Here is a 19,429-nt window from a genome sequence, read left to right as displayed (position 1 = left end):
TACATATGGTAATTAAACATCAAAACACCCGCGGCTTATAGACCGGTGCGGCTTATATAAGAAAAAAATAGTCAACTCTGAAGGTGCGGCTTATACACCGGTGCGCCTTATAGTCCGGAATTTACAGTAATCAATGACTCCACACATGTCCTTCATGTCTGTTTTGACTTAATGCCATCAGGAAAGTGCTTTAGACAGCCTGCCTGCAAAACAAACAGAAGGAAGTTTGGTTTTGTTCCAGAGGCCATTCGACTGGTGAACAGCCACAGTACAAGAAATGATCAGTTTATATAGACTAACTCTATGCACTTTGACCTTTTGATTTGATTTTAACCTTTTGAACAAGTCTAATATGCACTTTAGATTGTATTGACTGAATATAATTTATATTGACTTAACTCCTGTATTGCTTTGTGGTGTTGGATACATTGTAATCAGGGATCTTGCTTTATCAGTGTCGTGTATTGTCTTGTTTCTTTGTTGTGTTTTTGGACGTGTACAAAGTACAGCTTGTTTGCAGTATTCATGCCTTAAATTGCCCCTTGCGGGACTAATAAAGTTTTTTGAATTGAATTGAATTGAATTTTGTTTTTAGAATTAGCCTGACACTCTGATTATACCACTCACTGCAGGATTATGTCTATGATCGCGGCTGCATTCCTTACTGAAAACGCAGCATGCCTTGTGGCGATATAATGAAATTACAAGCTACACCACCATTTGTTTCTTCTGTGGTAAAGTGTTTAAGCGTGGATTTTTCCTTTCAAATGGTGCCCATTGTTTACACACACACACACACACACACACACACACACGCACGCACACGCACACGCACACGCACACACACACACAAACACAACAACCAAACATGCATAACTTAATCAACATGTATTTTCTATTTGCACCTTACCTTGCATTTAATCAGATACAATAAGTGTGTGTGTGTGTGTGTGTGTGTGTGTGTGTGTGTGTGTGTGTGTGTGTGTGTTTGTTTGTGTGTGTGTGTGTGTGTGTGTGTGTGTGTGTGTGTGTGTGTTTGTGTGGTTATTAACACGTTGACTGCCAACAACGAGTTGAGTCGTCAAACACAATCCAGCTGTTCACTGCCAACGACGACTTGAGTCGTCAAACTGTTTTTTCAGTGGTTTCCACTAGGTGAGGCCCTTGGGCAATAGGTGAATGTGGATCCGACCTCTCCCGCTGCCCCGGAAGTACTCTAACAAAGATTTCTATATAAGGAAGGCGGGCTCCTTTGATCGCGTGGGTTGAAGTAGGTTGGCAATAGATTGAGACAGACAGCATTACATAGCGATTTATACATAGAGAATTTCAGCAATTTAGCGTCAGATTTAGAGCGAGTTGGTTAGCGTAGTTGATTTAGTTTGTAGTTGTTAGTACAGTAGTAGTGTTTAGTATAGTCTTCATAGTAGACTTAGTTTAGATACTTAGTTCGCGCGTAGTTACAGTTAGTGTTCATTGTAGTTAGCTTAGCACATTTAGCATTAGCGTCAGTTCATTTTAGTATTTAGCCTTTATTCTAGTTCAGTTTATTCTAGTTCAGTTTGATCGAGTTGGTAGCCGGTAGATTAGCCTTATTTCAGTTCAGTTTGAGCTAGTCGTAGCAGTAGTTGTTTTATTTCAGTTTAGTTGGGAGCGGGTGGCGTGTTTGTGCCATGCCGGCAAAACGCAAGCGGTCTTCGGCGGCCACACGCAAGCGATCGGCCGATCAGAGATCACTTCTGGATTTCTTTTCTGTACGAAATGAGCTTGTGCCGGAGACCGATTCCGAGGTCTCGGATGATGAACGGGGTGAGCCTCTGGATGTCGCGGTTGCGGCTGCTGGACTGACTGAGTCCGAGTCGAGTGACATCACGTCTTCCCCAGACGTAGAGGACTCTGAAGATGAGTGGGCCCCATCCAGGAGCGAAGGTCCACAGAGCAGTGGTAAGACGATGTTTGAGATGACTTTTGTAACTTGTGTAAATGTAATTACTATGACTGTACAAAAGCCAGCAGTCAGTCAATTCATTTTACTGAATTTCAGACTCTGAAGATGAGCCTGAAGCAGCCAGCTGTAGCGGTACAGCACCTGGTGCCACAGCCTCTGGTGCCAGGAAAATGGGTAAGAGCACACTTCAGAATCAGGTTTATTTTCACATCACAGGTTCCAGCCAGAATTCCAGAAATTCTAGAACTCCAGAATTCAGTACCACACATATAAAAAACACTATTTTATGGTAATTATGTATTTCTATAATTTGCAGATGGAGCTGGAAGTGGGACACGTCCTCGGCCTGCAGGTCCTGAGTGGTGTGGCGTTGACTGGGAGCCAACCCACATCCCATTCACAGCAGAACCGGGTCCTCATAGTGGTGGTGCTGCTCAACCAGTGGAGTTCTTCCAGCTCTTCCTGGACGATGAGCTGCTCCAGGCTATTGTAGTCCAAACTAACTTGTATGCACACCAGTGCATCAGTCAGGTCAGTGAGGCTCTGCCACATTCAAGGCTTGGGAGGTGGAAGGACACTACAGTGGCAGAACTCAAGAGCTTCTTGGGACTATATTTCCTGACTGGGATCGTCAAGAAGCCTGAACTGGCCATGTACTGGACCACAAATGAAGTGACTGCTACCCCCCACTTCCCCAGAACCATGTCTCGCAACCGCTTTCAGCTCCTGACACGATTCCTCCATTTCAGTAACAATTTTGATGTTGATGGTGCAGACAAGTTGTTCAAGGTCCGGCCAGTTTTGAACCACCTGTTAGAAAAGTTCAGAGCCATGTTGACACCAAGTCAAAACATCAGTATTGATGAGGGGATGCTCCTGTGGCGTGGGCGGTTGGCCTTCAAGGTGTACAACCCACAGAAACCCATAAAGTATGGGATAAAATCATACATCCTCTGTGACTCCCAGACAGGTTACTGCTACAGCATGAAGCCCTACTGTGGTGAGCGGTCCACCCTAGGCGAGACAGTGGAGTTCCTCCTCGGGGACTTGGCAGGGCAGGGGTACCATTTATACATGGACAACTACTACAACTCTGTTGGAATGTGTGCACAGCTGCTGGAGTGTCAGACACATGTCTGTGGCACTCTGAGGAGGAACAGGGGCGAGCCACCTGCTACAAAGGTTACCAACCACACCGTGAAGCTGGGGGAAACCGTCATGCGCCACAATGGTGGCACCATGGTTCTGGCCTGGCGAGACAAGCGCATCGTCAAAATGGTTTCCACTCTGCACGATGACACGATGGAGACGGTGCAGGTCAGGCAGAAAGGCAGCAGAGAGAGGGTCCCACATGCAAAACCCAAGTGCGTTGTAGACTACAACAAGTACATGAATGGGGTAGACAGATTGGACCAGAACATTGCCTACTATCCCTTTGCCAGGAAGACATCCAGGTGGCCATTCAAGTTTGTCATGTACATGTTTCAAATGTCTTTTTATAACGCCTTTGTTCTGTACAAAGCTAAACACCCAGCTAAACGCCAGAGAAAGTGTAAAACATTGATGGCTTTCATCCTGAGTGTTGTCTTTGCATGGACCAGACCTGTGGTGGAGGAGGAGGTGGGGGCTGGGGTGGAGGAGGAGGTGGGGGAGGAGGTGGTGGAGGAGGTGGGGGCTGGGGTGGGGGAGGTGGGGGGTGGCGGGGAGGAGGTGGGGGGTGGGGGGGAGGGCAGTGACCAACCTGCAACCAGGCCGGGCACCATACCTGGACCCTCCAAGCAGGCTGGATGTCGATCTAGCGGGCCATTACATGGCCATGTATCCAGCCTCACTCAAAAAAGCTGGCCCAACGAGGAGGTGTAGAGTTTGTACAGAGAGAGGTGTTAGAAGCGAGACACGCTACCGTTGTGTCGTGTGTAATGTCCCATTACACAGGGCTGCCTGCTATGAGGTGTACCACTCAGAGAAGAACCGTGCTCGGTGGCACAAGTAGGCATGGGTCGTAAAAAAAAAAAAAAAACTGCCTGTTTTTGATGCACTTTGTTTGATTGTTTGCTAGCTAGCAGGAATACATAAAAAGCACCTGCCGATTTTCATGTAACTTTGTGGATGGGTGTAACATGGGCCAAGGAAGTACCCATTACATTTTGGAGCAGTTCTGGATTCGGTGTACGAGCCCAAACCGGTTTGATCACGAACCGAAAAAACCTATTAAAAAAAAAACATGTAAAAAAAACAAAAAGCTGAGTGACCTGTGGTCTGCTGTTGTTTTGTATTTATTTTGACATTTATTTATTTTATTATGGTATTATTCCTCCATTATTGAAAACAACTATTGTTCAGATGTCTGATGTCTCACTGATTTCAAAAATAAATGGTTAAAGTGACTTTTCTGCCTGTTTGATTGAATTTCACAAAACTGCGATTATCTCAGCTTTCTGCCTCAGACCCTGAAACCATGCTGTACTCAACGGCTAATATCTACATAACTACTAACTCTACAAACTAACTCTTTTAGACAGAGAAAGTACACATTCTATTAGTACTTTTGAGATATTGTATGTTCACAAAGTCTAAGCAGAAAAGAATCCTCGGCTCTTGTAAAATGAGCCAGAATCCTCAAAAAACGGCTTGGCAGAAGCTACCTACAGCAAGAAAAAAACGGCTGGCAGTCAATGTGTTAATAGGTTGTTGGACCATTTGGAGTGTTTGCCTGTGTGAATGGGTTAGTCATTAGTGTGTATATTGACCTATTCCCCTTATGTTCACAGGGCCAGTTACTTCCTATTGTGTTTACACTTCCTGTGACAGTACAATACTAGTGATCAGGTAAAACAGACGGTGTTTTGAACAGGAAGTCATAACACAACTGGGTCAAGTGGGCGGGGCTACATAAGGTGACTACTTTTAGAGAGGAATATGTTGTAGTTACTTTATATTTTATTGTTGTTCTTCGCCAGGACACTACTGGACTACTGGAAATTAGCTTGTGGCTAAATCTGGTGCCAAGCATATTTTTGTTCTCATTTGAGAATAGCTCATGTATTTTGTACACCGTCCCTATGAAATAAACTCAATAAACTAAACATTATACACACCTCCCCCTGCAGCGGGCCCCTCCCAGGACGTGTTGGTCATGTCTTTCAGGTAGTTGGTGTAGGTGACGTCCGCGCACTTCATGGAGAAGGTCTGCAGCATGAGGCGCGCCACGACAGCATAGCGGGCGTAAGGATCCCCCAGCCAGGTGTCACCCATCAGACGGCACAGCACCTTGATGGTGATGTTGGTGCCCACCGCTCCCTGCATGAAGGAAACAGCAGCACCGGGCTTACTTGAGTGATACTACTCCCACCCTGCATGGAGAAAACAGCAGCACCAGGCTTACTTGAGTGATACTACTCACACCCTGCATGAAGGAAACAGCAGCACCAGGCTTACTTGAGTGATACTACTCACACCCTGCATGAAGGAAACAGCAGCACCAGGCTTACTTGAGTGATACTACTCCCTCCTTGCATGAAGGAAACAGCAACACCAGGCTTACTTGAGTGATACTACTCCCTCCCTGCATGAAGGAAACAGCAACACCAGGCTTACTTGAGTGATACTACTCACACCCTGCATGAAGAAAACAGCAGCACCAGGCTTACTTGAGTGATACTACTCCCTCCCTGCATGAAGGAAACAGCAACACCAGGCTTACTTGAGTGATACTACTCCCACCCTGCATGAAGGAAACAGCAGCACCAGGCTTACTTGAGTGATACTACTCCCTCCCTGCATGAAGGAAACAGCAACACCAGGCTTACTTGAGTGATACTACTCCCACCCTGCATGAAGAAAACAGCAGCACCAGGCTTACTTGAGTGATACTACTCCCTCCCTGCATGAAGGAAACAGCAACACCAGGCTTACTTGAGTGATACTACTCCCACCCTGCATGAAGGAAACAGCAGCACCAGGCTTACTTGAGTGATACTACTCCCTCCCTGCATGAAGGAAACAGCAGCACCAGGCTTACTTGAGTGATACTACTCACACCCTGCATGAAGGAAACAGCAGCACCAGGCTTACTTGAGTGATACTACTCACACCCTGCATGAAGGAAACAGCAACACCAGGCTTACTTGAGTGATACTACTCACACCCTGCATGAAGAAAACAGCAGCACCAGGCTAACTTGAGTGATACTACTCCCACCCTGCATGAAGAAAACAGCAGCACCAGGCTAACTTGAGTGATACTACTCCCACCCTGCATGAAGGAAACAGCAGCACCAGGCTTACTTGAGTGATACTACTCACACCCTGCATGAAGGAAACAGCAGCACCAGGCTAACTTGAGTGATACTACTCACACCCTGCATGAAGGAAACAGCAACACCAGGCTTACTTGAGTGATACTACTCCCACACTGCATGAACCCTGCATGAAGGAAACAGCAGCACCGGGCTTACTTGAGTGATACTACTCCCACACTGCATGAACCCTGCATGAAGGAAACAGCAGCACCAGGCTTACTTGAGTGATACTACTCCCACCCTACATGAACCCTGCATGAAGAAAACAGCAGCACCAGGCTTACTTGAGTGATACTACTCCCACCCTACATGAACCCTGCATGAAGGAAACAGCAGCACCAGGCTTACTTGAGTGATACTACTCACACCCTGCATGAAGGAAACAGCAACACCAGGCTTACTTGAGTGATACTACTCCCACCCTGCATGAAGGAAACAGCAGCACCAGGCTTACTTGAGTGATACTACTCACACCCTGCATGAAGGAAACAGCAGCACCAGGCTTACTTGAGTGATACTACTCCCACCCTGCATGAAGGAAACAGCAGCACCAGGCTTACTTGAGTGATACTACTCCCACCCTGCATGAAGGAAACAGCAACACCAGGCTTACTTGAGTGATACTACTCACACCCTGCATGAAGGAAACAGCAGCACCGGGCTTACTTGAGTGATACTACTCACACCCTGCATGAAGGAAACAGCAACACCAGGCTTACTTGAGTGATACTACTCCCACCCTGCATGAAGGAAACAGCAACACCAGGCTTACTTGAGTGATACTACTCACACCCTGCATGAAGGAAACAGCAACACCAGGCTTACTTGAGTGATACTACTCCCACCACAGGATTCAGTGAGTAGGAACAAGCAGAGTGACCATTTGTTGTTCTCCATGGAAATGGTTTACAAATAATCCCGACAGAGACGACACTGGAGAGAACACTCCATAACTGCAATCTGGCTCAGGTTCAGTTCCAAAGTGGTATCTGTGACAATGTGCCCTTGAGCAAGACATTGAACACTCAGGTCCTGCTGGTGCTCTGAGCCCAATAACACTGGTCCCATAACAGTGGTGCAGCCTGCAGGCACTGCTTGGGCCAATCAGTGACATGATGTGTCATCCCTGACATTAATCACAAATACACTGCAAAGATACACCATCCCTCCAAGTTCTGTCAAGATCTGACCAGTGACACGTGAGATACCACCAGAGAATCTGACCAATGACAAGTGAGATACCACCAGAGAATCTGACCAATGACAAGTGAGATACCACCAGAGAATCTGACCAATGACAAGTGAGATACCACCAGTACCACCAGAGAATCTGACCAGTGACACGTGAGATACCACCAGAGAATCTGACCAATGACAAGTGAGATACCACCAGAGAATCTGACCAATGACAAGTGAGATACCACCAGAGAATCTGACCAATGACAAGTGAGATACCACCAGAGAATCTGACCAATGACAAGTGAGATACCACCAGAGAATCTGACCAGTGACACGTGAGATACCACCAGAGAATCTGACCATGGACGGACACAACAAACAACCCAGTCCATAGTCCTCAAATTGTTATTGTCCTACAACAAGACCGCACTCTTCTCTCTTGCACTTAAAAACTATTTAATTGGGTAGTTTTGAAGTGCAAGAGGAGGTCAAGTTATACAAACCGTTGACCTGCACCTTTTTGGGTGTGTGTGCTCTTTGCTTGATTTTTCTCCAACAATTTCTAACCATAAAACGGTCTACACACACATCCACAACATGTTGCGAATGGACCATAGGGTTGTTACCAGTGTTGGGCAAGTTACTTTCAAAATGTAATATACTACATATTACTAATTACTTCCACTTGAAAGTAATAAGTTACTTTACAATATTACTGTCTGTGTAGAGTAACTCGTTACTTATGACACTACCTTTGCATTACTTTTACCAAAACAACAGCAGCAGCAGAATGACAACGCCGCCCCGGAACCATCCCGAAAATTCATTTAAACCGCCTTGAAGTCAGTGTAAACAACCCAAAACTCTAAAATTATTTTCCTTTGTTATTGTCTTCTATAGTGGTTATTTGCATAAAAACACAGTTTGATTAGGAAATGATTGTATCTTTTTTAAAGTGCTTTGATTTAATAAAATCTAACTGAATTTGTAACTTGAGTTACTTGACAAAGTCACTGGTATAATATTACTGAAATCCTACAAGTAATAAGTTATATTACTGAGTTACTGCTAAAAGTAATATATTACATGTAATATATTACTTTTGTAATGAGTTACCCCCAACACTGGTTGTCACAGTTCTTACAGCTTCAGCTATTACACAAAATACTCAAGTTCTTAAGTTGAGCATCATCAGAAGTGTCTTGGCTTGTGCAAGAGGTTAAACCCAGAAGATTCGAGAAGACGGCTCATGGGAACAATTGTCAGATAGTTGTGGTGACAACCACCAACAATGTGTTCCTCAGCGAGGCAGTAGAGCTGCTCCATGGCTTCCAGTACAACCATGTGGTTGAACTCAAAAGGCACAAAGGTATAAACTTGTCGAAAAACAAAAGGTATTGTTGACTTGAGAGCTGGTTGGAGGAGAAAACAGTTGGCAGTGGCTGCAGTTGTTCTTACAGGCTGAACGAAAGCCCTATTGGCTATAAATAGCCCGTGACTACTATCCCCTCCATCTCTCTCCATCTACTATTCTGGGTAAAAAGAGGAACCATCGGCTCGTTCTGAAAGCTATTAGCGATGCATAACTTCCTTCCCCTATTTGATAAAAGCAGCCCACTGATTGGGTTACACCTCGCTCCTAGTTCTCCACGTTCCTCCGTGGGACCTCAAACCTTGGTCGTTTGCAGGGCTATAGCCATCCTCCCTTTGGCCCAGAGAGGCAGCTGCTGGCTGTGTGTGTCTGCTAGCTCGCGCTGTGTGTGGACCCTGTGGCCCACCACTCCCCTCTTGGTTCTTTTATAAGCGTCTCTTTAGCCTGGGGCGACAGGAAACCAGAGAGACCAAAGAGTCTTTTGTTGCTTTTTCACATCAGCTTATTGGTAACCGGACTCACGTCTCCTCGAGGCACCAGGAGGGGGACAGAGAGGGGAACGGGGGCAAAGAGGAGGGGTGAAAAGGGGAAGGAGGGGGGTAACTGGTAAAACAACAGCGCCAAGACAGAAGCAGACGAGTGAGAGATAGAGGTGATAGATCGTATGAAAGAGGGGGGGGGGGGGGGGGGGCACTGAAGCAAGGTGTCTGCCACCACAAGAGGGACCTGTCACAAATCCACCGTCGACAAGTCTGGGAGCCCTTCCTCCCTCTCCTAGGCCGGGTTACACCCAGATTGTCGAGTCCGTGTTGTGCAGCTCTGATAGGATGGACATGACGCCATTTTATTGACTAATTGAACAATTGATGAATACTACACTGACTGTCTAGCGGAAACGTAGGTCAAGTGCGATATTGTCTGCTTCAGTCCAACAATATCGATATCAGCCTTTTCAAAAACTCCTACTCCGACTGTGCCGATTTGTTATCTTACCAACTGGCTCCCCTTCTTGCCGATGCAGTGTAGATTACATGAGGGGCACCAGCTTCTCATAGAGAGATAGAGGCGAGCGGCCCCCCAGGTGAAGCCCTGGAGACCCCCTTAAGAGACGGCGTCCCCCGGCCTCTCGCTGAAGGACAATGGTGGCTTTCTTATGTTTCAAAACTACAATGCTACCTGGGCTGCCTGGAACCCTCCCTCACCTCGCTGCTGCCTTCCGCTCGCCCAAAGGGCGGGTACTGCTCGGCCCACCGCCTGCCCCACTGGCCCCACCCCCTGTGGCCCCACTGGCCCCACCCCCTGTGGCCCCACTGGCCCCACCCCTGCCCCACCGGCCTCCGGAAAAGGGGAAAGGTTTTCACTATAATTAATTGTTCCCTGTTTGGGCTTCATGATGGGTTGCCTTGACTAATTGCTGTGGACATGTGAGTGTTATAATGCTGTCTCAATCAATGTCTCAAAAACAATGAAATGGAATAGAAACATGTCACATAAGAGTAAGAGAAGAGAAAAGATAAGGAAAGAAGAAAAATGTAAGAAAATATTCAAAGTATAATCTAGAATCAGATAGAACAAAGTAGCAAGGTCCAGAATATCGCCTACACTCAGAAGATACTTTCCATCTCTAAAACAGACATCACAAAATACGACAACAGAGAAGATAAAATAAGGGTGGTTAGTGTGAAAATAAATAACATCTAAGTTTCCTTTTAAAACCTGTCTTTACTGTGATGGAACGTACATCACCAGGAAGACTGTTCCATGAAACTATAGCCGTGTAAAATAGAGCCTTCCTTAACTCATTGAGTGCCAGCCACTTTTGGAGAACGGATGCTCCCAGTGCCAGAGTTTTCAGAGCGTTTTCAGTGATTTCTCGAGGCCCACAGAATATTGTGTGATATTACTATGTAAACACCGAACACGCACAAGAACGAGCTGGCTCTATTGTATCATCAGCAAAAAAAAGTTTATTGATACCATTTTCCGTTCTTTAGTTATGAGCCGGAGAAGATAGGTTGTTTTCAGCGTTTTCAGGCTTTTCAAATTATTAGCTGAGATAATCCGCCTTTTGTGAAATGCAGCATTTCAAGCACATTCACTGAGTCTGAAGATAATATTTTCTGATGTAGTGACGTAGTTGTTGTGTGATGCCCTGCGTGCACCACCCCCCTCCCCCCCTCCCCCCGTAAACTCCTCCCCACACTGCACACAGCCTCACGCAACCATTATATTTTCGGAGTGCTGCGTTTGTGTGCTGCTGTCGGCTCTCAGCGCCACAGCAGGGAAGAGCCAACCCGGATTGCTGAATGGTTTGGCGTCAGGGGCTGCTTTCCTGGCTGCTAATCGGGTGGAGAAACTATACAGACAGACAGACAGACAGGGACAGAGGGGCTCAGTTGTGAGCGCGGATTGACTCCTGTTCGGAGCCAATGTCAGCTCCCGCGACAGAGCAAATGGCTCTGGGAGCATGCATCGGTTTGTCTTTGATCCACGGCTTTTAGGCTGTTTCTCGGACCTGTCTCTAATCTGGACTGCACCGAGCAAGCACTGTCGCCACCTAATGAGTCCGTAAAATAGGTTATACACCTCCAATAGCTACTATAGTTGTACAGGAGCTGCGGAAGGCTTTGATCGACGTCCCACCGTCAAAAAACGCATTGGACGTCGAAGGACGTCCGTGGCATTCTACGTCACTATTTAATTGGACGTCGAAGGACGTCCATGGCATTCAATGAGTTAAGTAGATAGACCTTGGTCTGGGTAAAGTAATCTATCCTCCACTTGCCCTTCTGGTGGAGTGTGTACGCATATTTGAACTATAAATTATGTTATTGTGAAGAAATTCAGGAGTCTGGGTTTGAATCACTCTATGTAAAAATATGAGTAGGTTGGCCGAAGGTCTTTCCTCAACACTAAGCCATGAGAGACGTGCATGCTGCATATCAACCACACTAGACTAATGATGTACTTGGGGAGATGTTTATGCAAGTATGTATGAGAACATGTTCACTTTTTTAGGGGAAGGTGTGGGTGAGCTGTGTGTAGATGCACTTATATACATCTGTATGCATGTCTAGATGTACTGTATGTCTGCTCACGTATATTATTCATTTGCATGTAATTTAGTACACTGGAGTGACTTTCGAAGTGCACTCTCTGTGGATCTGTCATTTTATTGTTACACTGTACTTACCAGCCCTTATACTGTGTCTGGTTTTATGACTTTTGTTCAATGCTCTATTGCTGATTGTATGTCTACATTTTCTTAGCACAAATAATACAAAATTTGATCAAAAAAGAAAAAAAAAGGTTTTCGCTATGCTTTTCTTTCCAAATATAAGATATGCTGAAAAAATATGTGGATGCTTTTTGGGGCTGATTTTTGGATTGTCCATTGGCATCAGTCTGGCTTTCATTTCAGACTTTTAATATGTTCAGACTAGGAGGCCAAATCTGATTTGTGAACTTTAGTGACCTATTAATGACTTTAACCCGATTGGTTTTATGAGTCTGGACGCTCCGAGTCTGATTTGTGTCACTTGTCCCAAACCACATATGGAGGTAGTTTCTAATCTGCTTTCGACTGATCGACTGATGTGACTTGAGTGCGGACGCGCAGATCCACCAAATCTGATTTGAACGTCACTCGCAAATCGTCATCAAATGCTTCTGTGCAGGAAAACCACGTCACCAAAGTACGTATTTACTGATGCCCACGCCGTTACCATAGCAACCAATGCAGATAGGCTGTTTAGGTCTGGACACACAGATCCGACTTGAGAATCAGATTTGGGAAACCAATCAAGATAATGATGATTAATGACTTAATTAGCAAATCGGATTTGCCTTTAATGTGAACATGGCCTAGTGTCCCATGATGGTGTGAATGCTTCTCCACCCTCACAACCATACAATTCAGGGGTCATTGTTTTGTTGCGTGACAATGATCAAATGTAAAGATATTGAATACTGACACAATGTATCTAACCTTGTGAGGCAGCTTGGCATGTTGCCATCATGCGTTTGAATCCATCCCAGCAGTGGGGCCGGACCAATCAGCATCAAGGCAGATATGATGATATGATTTAGGCGTGAGCACAGCAAGAAGCGAGCCAATGACAGACGGTGATAGACAGACGGTTCATCCAATCACCCACAAGGTATTTTTTTGAAAGTGCAGTTCCCCGATGGTTCTGTGTAACAAACCATCCAGCAGTGTCGGGTTACAAAATACCACCGGTGGCCGATGTGTATGGTTCATGTGTGTATGGTATGATGGTGGTATGATGTGTATGGTTCCAACCCTCGTTTTTTGACTGTCCTTCTTTTCCATTTGCTCTGTATACGTGACAGTTTGCACCTGCCTCGGCCATCTCTCTCACCTCAAACTCCCTGTTGTCTTCATTGTACTGGACTACATCCATGAAGTTGCCGGCCAGCGTCTCCAGGAGGTACGCAGAGTCCATCTCTGTCTGGAGCTGCAGCTTGGAACAGAGACTGTGGGAGGAGGAGGAGGAGAGAAAGGTATGTTGGAGGGGGACATTGAGGACAGGAAGAAAGGGGACATTGAGGACAGGGGACATTGAGGACAGGAAGAAAGGGGACATTGAGAGAGAATGGGAGAAAGTGAAAGCGGAGGACAGAGAAGAGGAGGCCAGGAGAGAGGGAGGGAGAGAGGCAGCAGAGAAGAGGTAGAGGAGGAGACACAGAGGGACAGAAGAAAGGGTTTAATTATAGCCACATTTTCTCTGTTCCGCATGAAGACTCAAAAGCCACTGATGTACTTGGCACAGTCAGAAGCTCCTACTGGCTGTTCTACTGCAGCTTTACACAAAGTCATTGGCTCCTACTGTTTTCAAAAGTCCTGAAGAATCAGTTTGCAGAGACCTACTACTGCCTTGCCTAACATTATCCATAATTGTACATGTACATGCAGCCTCGCCCTGGCTGCTCCTTGATGTCATACTTCATGATGCTGGATCACCTGTCCTGGAGCTGCAACATACAGCTGTCTATGGCTGAAGACAGGGGTCTGAAGCCAGACTCCCACTTCTTTCAGTGTCTGGTACCTGAGACTTCACATTGCTCTTATGACATCACTGATGAGATAATCAGTGGGACTCTTATGACATCACTGATGACACCCCAACCCCTTATGACATCACTGATGATGTCACAATGCCTCTGACATCAATGATGTCACAATTTATTTTATTTTTTTTCCCCGATTTTTTTATCCCCCATTAGTGCTAATTTAATTTATTTATCCTGGTTGCTACTCCACCCTCTGCCGATCTGGGGAGAGCCGAAACTGGCTCCATGCTTCCTCCGAGACATGGGCAGTTAGCCAGCCGCTTCTTTTCACCTGACAGGGGAAGCTTCACCGGTAGGACATAGCACGTGGGAGGTTCACGCTATTCCAACCGGTTCCCCTCCCTCCGAACAGGCGCCCTTAACAACCAGAGGAGGAACCACATTAGCAACCAGGATATTGCATGTTTTGGTGAAGGGGGTTCCTATATGAAGGAAACCCCCGGGAGGCACAGGGACAACATGCAAACTCCACACAGAAAGGCCCTTTTGACGACCCCACCCGGGCGGTGGGCACTCGAGGACATGCGGACGGGCACGCATTCCTTCAGCGCTCACAGCGTCCCAGGCGGGAATCGAACCCAGGACCTTCGAGCTGTGAGGCGACAGCGCTTACCACTGCACCACCGTACCCCCCTCACTGATGTCACAAAAGATATCTCTTCTATTTTCGGGTCTTCAATACCGCTTTTTAAACACTATTGTGAAGCCGAGCTTGTTCAGTCTGTGTAGTGACGATTCAGATGTGTTCTCGAATATTCCAGCTAACACTCCTGGGGCCAATTGCACCAAGTGGTCTTACACTGGTCTTAAGCTAAGTTGGTCGTAACTTTACGACCTAACAGCTACACCGGTTGCACCAAGAGGGCTTAAGCCTTCTTTTCACTACGCCCAGGCGTAAGAGTTACGCCTGGTCAGGAGGCGTAATGATGTGCCTGCCTGTAACAGAGATCTCCGTGTCTATCAGCGGAGACCTGCGGAGACCATCGTCGTAACGTCGCCATCGAAGCATGATGTTAGATTATAACGAACTAGTTGTGTGGCTTATTAGCCTTCTTAAATGTTGAGGGTCGTTTTTTAGAATTTAATACATAGAATTGGGAACGTTACATTCAATTTAATTCAGACTGCCTGACACTAATCGCCGCCGCCATTTTCCCCCGGGGCTTCCACAGGAGGAGGGGGGTGGGAGGAGGGAGGGTGTAGTGACGCACATACAGTAGTGGGTGACGGCGCGAGGCACATTTTTGGCCCAATCAGGGGGCATTCCCCGGCAATTCACATGGACGCGCATTGCTACGACCAGCGTAGTTAAGACCAGACGTAAGCCCTATTGTTGCAACAGGCATAAATCCACTCTAAAGACTGGTCTTAACTAAGACCGCCGTAGGAGTTACGGCCAGGCATAGTTAAGACCACTTGGTGCAACTGGCCCCAGATGTTGTTGTTGTCAATGAAAATCGTAGAGAGGTGTTTGTTGTAGAGGTTGGCGGTACCTTTGACCACAGCCTAGAGGAGGCCTTTCTAACCAAGATGATGATATACCAACAGCTAGAACAGACCATTTCACAGCTGGGCTACAGGTGTAAACTTCTAGTTTTCATATTTGGTAGCCTAGGTCAGAGGTTCTCAAATGTTTTTCAGTTAATGAATGAGCCCTTACAAGATAGAAAATATACCGGGGACCCCCTCATTCTGATTTGTCATTTTGGGCTAAGCTCAATTGTTTCCACGGTAACGTGCTTGACTTTTAAATTGATAGGTTTGTTAGATTAGAATGTAATCCATGAACCATTTTAGATTTAAAGCATACAGTAATTTTGTTGAACTATGAAGCTTTTAACAACAACAAAAAAGTTTTTATTATTATTATTATAATAATTATTATTTTTATTTTCCTGAAAACTTTTCGTGGACCCCCTGGCAAAGTGCCACGGACCCCTGGCGGTCCCCAGACCCCCATTTGAGAACCACTGTCATGTCCATAAGCTGGTTGTGAGAGGCCTTCAGATGGCTTGTCTCCCAAAGAGAAGGGCCAAGCAGTTAGCGAGATATTGTTCAATATCTACTATTATCGGCAGCCGCTCAATATGGAGGAGGCACTGCTTTTTGTACCCATGAAGTGGATACTGCCCGCTATCTTGCATTACAGTATAACTGTATATATCAACCTGCCATGTTATCATCCTGTGTGTTTCTTATGTGTATGCATTATTGTGGTTGCCGTCTGGGCACTCATGTAACTGACTGACTCCCAGCATTTGACTGCACTATTACTGTTTATGTCCTTTGCATACTTGTATTTATGTGGACATAAATACATATTTCAAATGTGTGATGTCACAATGCGTCTGACATCACTGATGATGTCACAATGTATGACATCACTGATGACATCATCACTGGGACTTTGTGTGTGTGTGAGTGAATTTATGACATCACTGATGTTGTCATCAGTGGGACAGACAGAGAAACAGAGCCCTAGCTCCCTTTTATATATAAAAATATAATAATAATGATAATATAGATAGATAGATGTTTGCAATCTCAAAAACGTCGGGGGTTTAATAAACCCAAGGTTTATTAAAAGTAATAACAGTAACACGCTAAATAAAGGAAGAGCAAAATAGGGAGAAAATAAATAAATTCATGCTAATGTTTAGCGCACAAACTCTTTTGACAATAGGCTATTCACATTGAAAAAGTAGCTACAAAATGTAATACCTCATAAAATGGCAATTACGACTTCTTAATACTTTTTAAGGGCCTTCATTTGCAATAAATTGCATTTATTACCTTTGAATACTTTTCAAGAGCCTGCGAACACCCTGTCCTAACATGACTTCATAAAGCCACAACGACTGCAGCTGCACTCCTGTTCAAAGTAGCTCCATCTGACAGAACTGAACGTGACAGGATCATAGTGTGTCTCCACATAAACACCTTCTCAGAGAACAGTGCCGTTAAACGTAACCGTTAGCTGCATGTTAGGGAAAAATACATCTGAGCGTCGCAAATACATCACTGGGTTTTTACACTTCTCATAGTAGGCATTAATGGGGATAAGACAAAATACACTGGTGTTCTCATTGAAATGTCCTGCCCGGGGTGTGCGTGTGTGTGTGTGTGTGTGTGTGTGTGTGTGTGTGTGTGTGTGTGTGTGTGTGTGTGTGTGTGTGTGGAGCTGCTTTCACACATGTTTGGAATTCAGGAGTTATCTAGAGGCCATACGGCTGGCTGTCATGTGTGAATGTCTGCATGCGGCTCATGCGCGCTCCCGCGGAGCCTCGTCCTAGCCGCAGGGAAGTGTACCCCCAGCCGTAGTCGCAGAAGCGTATTGTCCCCCCCCCCCCCCCCTCCAGAGCTCCGTGAGTGCATGAGGACAGAGACGATCGTGACAGATTATTATTATATAAATAGTCGATATGAATGAGCGAGCAAAAAACACATGCCATTTGGTTTTCAAATGAAGCTCAAAACTGCTCCGTGTGCGACAGCCAACATGTTGCGGATTGCTGGATTGAAAGGCTCATGGCTCTGATCTGATTTCATGTCTGCTTCGCACAGCACACACATTTAATAAGCATTTTTGGACGCGAGGGTCGTCCCGCTTCCCAGTATTGGACATCGCTAGGTAGGGTATCTGGATCTGGTTGCGTTCATGTCTTTGATTTAACGTTTACACAGCGTTCGCGCAAATTCTAAGTAGCGTCAAGTCAGGCAGTATAAAACGAAAACTTCCGGGTATAACCTTCGCAATAATGGCAATTAAATAAAGTAAATGCACGTGTAATGTTTTTTTGTGTGTGTTTCGAAAGATACAGAACGAAGATAAACTGGAAGAATATCTGCTCCCTTCGAAAAGTCAATTTTAACCCGTAGTGAGTCGACATTCTGATTTTTTGTTACTAAGTAATACAACATTTATTTTATTTTGAAGGTAAAAACGTCTAGCTTCCTGTATTCTGTATAATTCTAGTAGGTTTGAGGCATTTTAGGACTGAACATAGCAAAGACCTGTTTTGTTTGTACTGCTTGCGACTCGAGGAAATCGATGCATCTGGGTGTGAGTTGTAGGGTGTTGAATTAATTACTTACTAACGTTATGCGCAAACGATTATATGCCGTGAACGTTAGGCAGTTATCGCCCATTATGTATTTTTAGTTTTCACAACTGTGTGGTCATGCCCAAATTCCCCCACCCCCGCCGCCCGCCCCCTCTCTACTTTACAAACTCTGCGGAGGTGCTACTCATGTGAGAATGCAACATGCCTCATGTGTGAAAGGGTACACTTCACCTATCATCCGGGGCAGGCTCAGTGGGGGGCAACCCTCACCTGATCCGGAGTTCATGTGCGAAAGTGGCTAAAGTGTGTGTGTGTGTGTAGGTGTGAGCTGTGGTGCCCCTTTTAAAACCAACACCAACCTGCTTCTCTAACTCACACACTCTGCCAGCTGCTCTGTCTGGAGACTCACCAACCTGCTTCTCTAACTGACACACTCTGACAGCTGCTCTGTCTGGAGACTCACCAGCCTGCTTCTCTAACTGACACACTCTGCCAGCTGCTCTGTCTGCAGACTCACCAGCCTGCTTCTCTAACTCACACACTCTGCCAGCTGCTCTGAGGACTCACCAACCTGCTTCTCTAACTGACACACTCTGCCAGCTGCTCTGGAGACTCACCAGCCTGCTTCTCTAACTCACAGACTCTGCCAGCTGCTCTGTCTGGAGACTCACCAACCTGCTTCTCTAACTGACACACTCTGCCAGCTGCTCTGGAGACTCACCAACCTGCTTCTCTAACTCACACACTCTGCCAGCTGCTCTGTCTGGAGACTCACCAACCTGCTTCTCTAACTGACACACTCTGCCAGCTGCTCTGTCTGGAGACTCACCAGCCTGCTTCTCTAACTGACACACTCTGCCAGCTGCTCTGTCTGGAGACTCACCAGCCTGCTTCTCTAACTGACACACTCTGCCAGCTGCTCTGTCTGGAGACTCACCAGCCTGCTTCTCTAACTGACACACTCTGCCAGCTGCTCTGTCTGGAGACTCACCAGCCTGCTTCTCTAACTCACACACTCTGCCAGCTGCTCTGAGGACTCACCAACCTGCTTCTCTAACTGACACACTCTGCCAGCTGCTCTGGAGACTCACCAGCCTGCTTCTCTAACTCACAGACTCTGCCAGCTGCTCTGTCTGGAGACTCACCAACCTGCTTCTCTAACTCACAGACTCTGCCAGCTGCTCTGTCTGGAGACTCACCAACCTGCTTCTCTAACTGACACACTCTGCCAGCTGCTCTGTCTGGAGACTCACCAGCCTGCTTCTCTAACTGACACACTCTGCCAGCTGCTCTGTCTGGAGACTCACCAGCCTGCTTCTCTAACTGACACACTCTGCCAGCTGCTCTGTCTGGAGACTCACCAGCCTGCTTCTCTAACTGACACACTCTGCCAGCTGCTCTGTCTGGAGACTCACCAGCCTGCTTCTCTAACTGACACACTCTGCCAGCTGCTCTGTCTGGAGACTCACCAG

General features: G+C 46.2%; 1 protein-coding gene across 2 annotated transcripts in view; it reads right to left on the bottom strand.

The window, feature by feature from the left end:
• The window catches only part of prss59 (serine protease 59, putative), a 39,139-nt gene that overhangs the window by 8,082 nt on the left and 11,628 nt on the right, over positions 1 to 19,429 (bottom strand). For both annotated transcript variants that reach the window (XM_083636873.1, XM_083636874.1), the window contains exons 5-6: positions 13,182 to 13,296; positions 5,047 to 5,248 (exon numbers count right to left, since the gene is read on the bottom strand). In XM_083636873.1, the coding sequence (XP_083492999.1) occupies positions 5,047 to 5,248; positions 13,182 to 13,296 (317 nt within the window). The remainder of the gene's footprint in view (positions 1 to 5,046; positions 5,249 to 13,181; positions 13,297 to 19,429) is intronic.

This window comes from Poromitra crassiceps, assembly GCF_964638095.1.
Source record: "Poromitra crassiceps genome assembly, chromosome: 5".
NCBI classification, from domain to species: domain Eukaryota; kingdom Metazoa; phylum Chordata; class Actinopteri; order Beryciformes; family Melamphaidae; genus Poromitra; species Poromitra crassiceps.
This window is presented reverse-complemented; position numbering and strand designations above follow the sequence as displayed.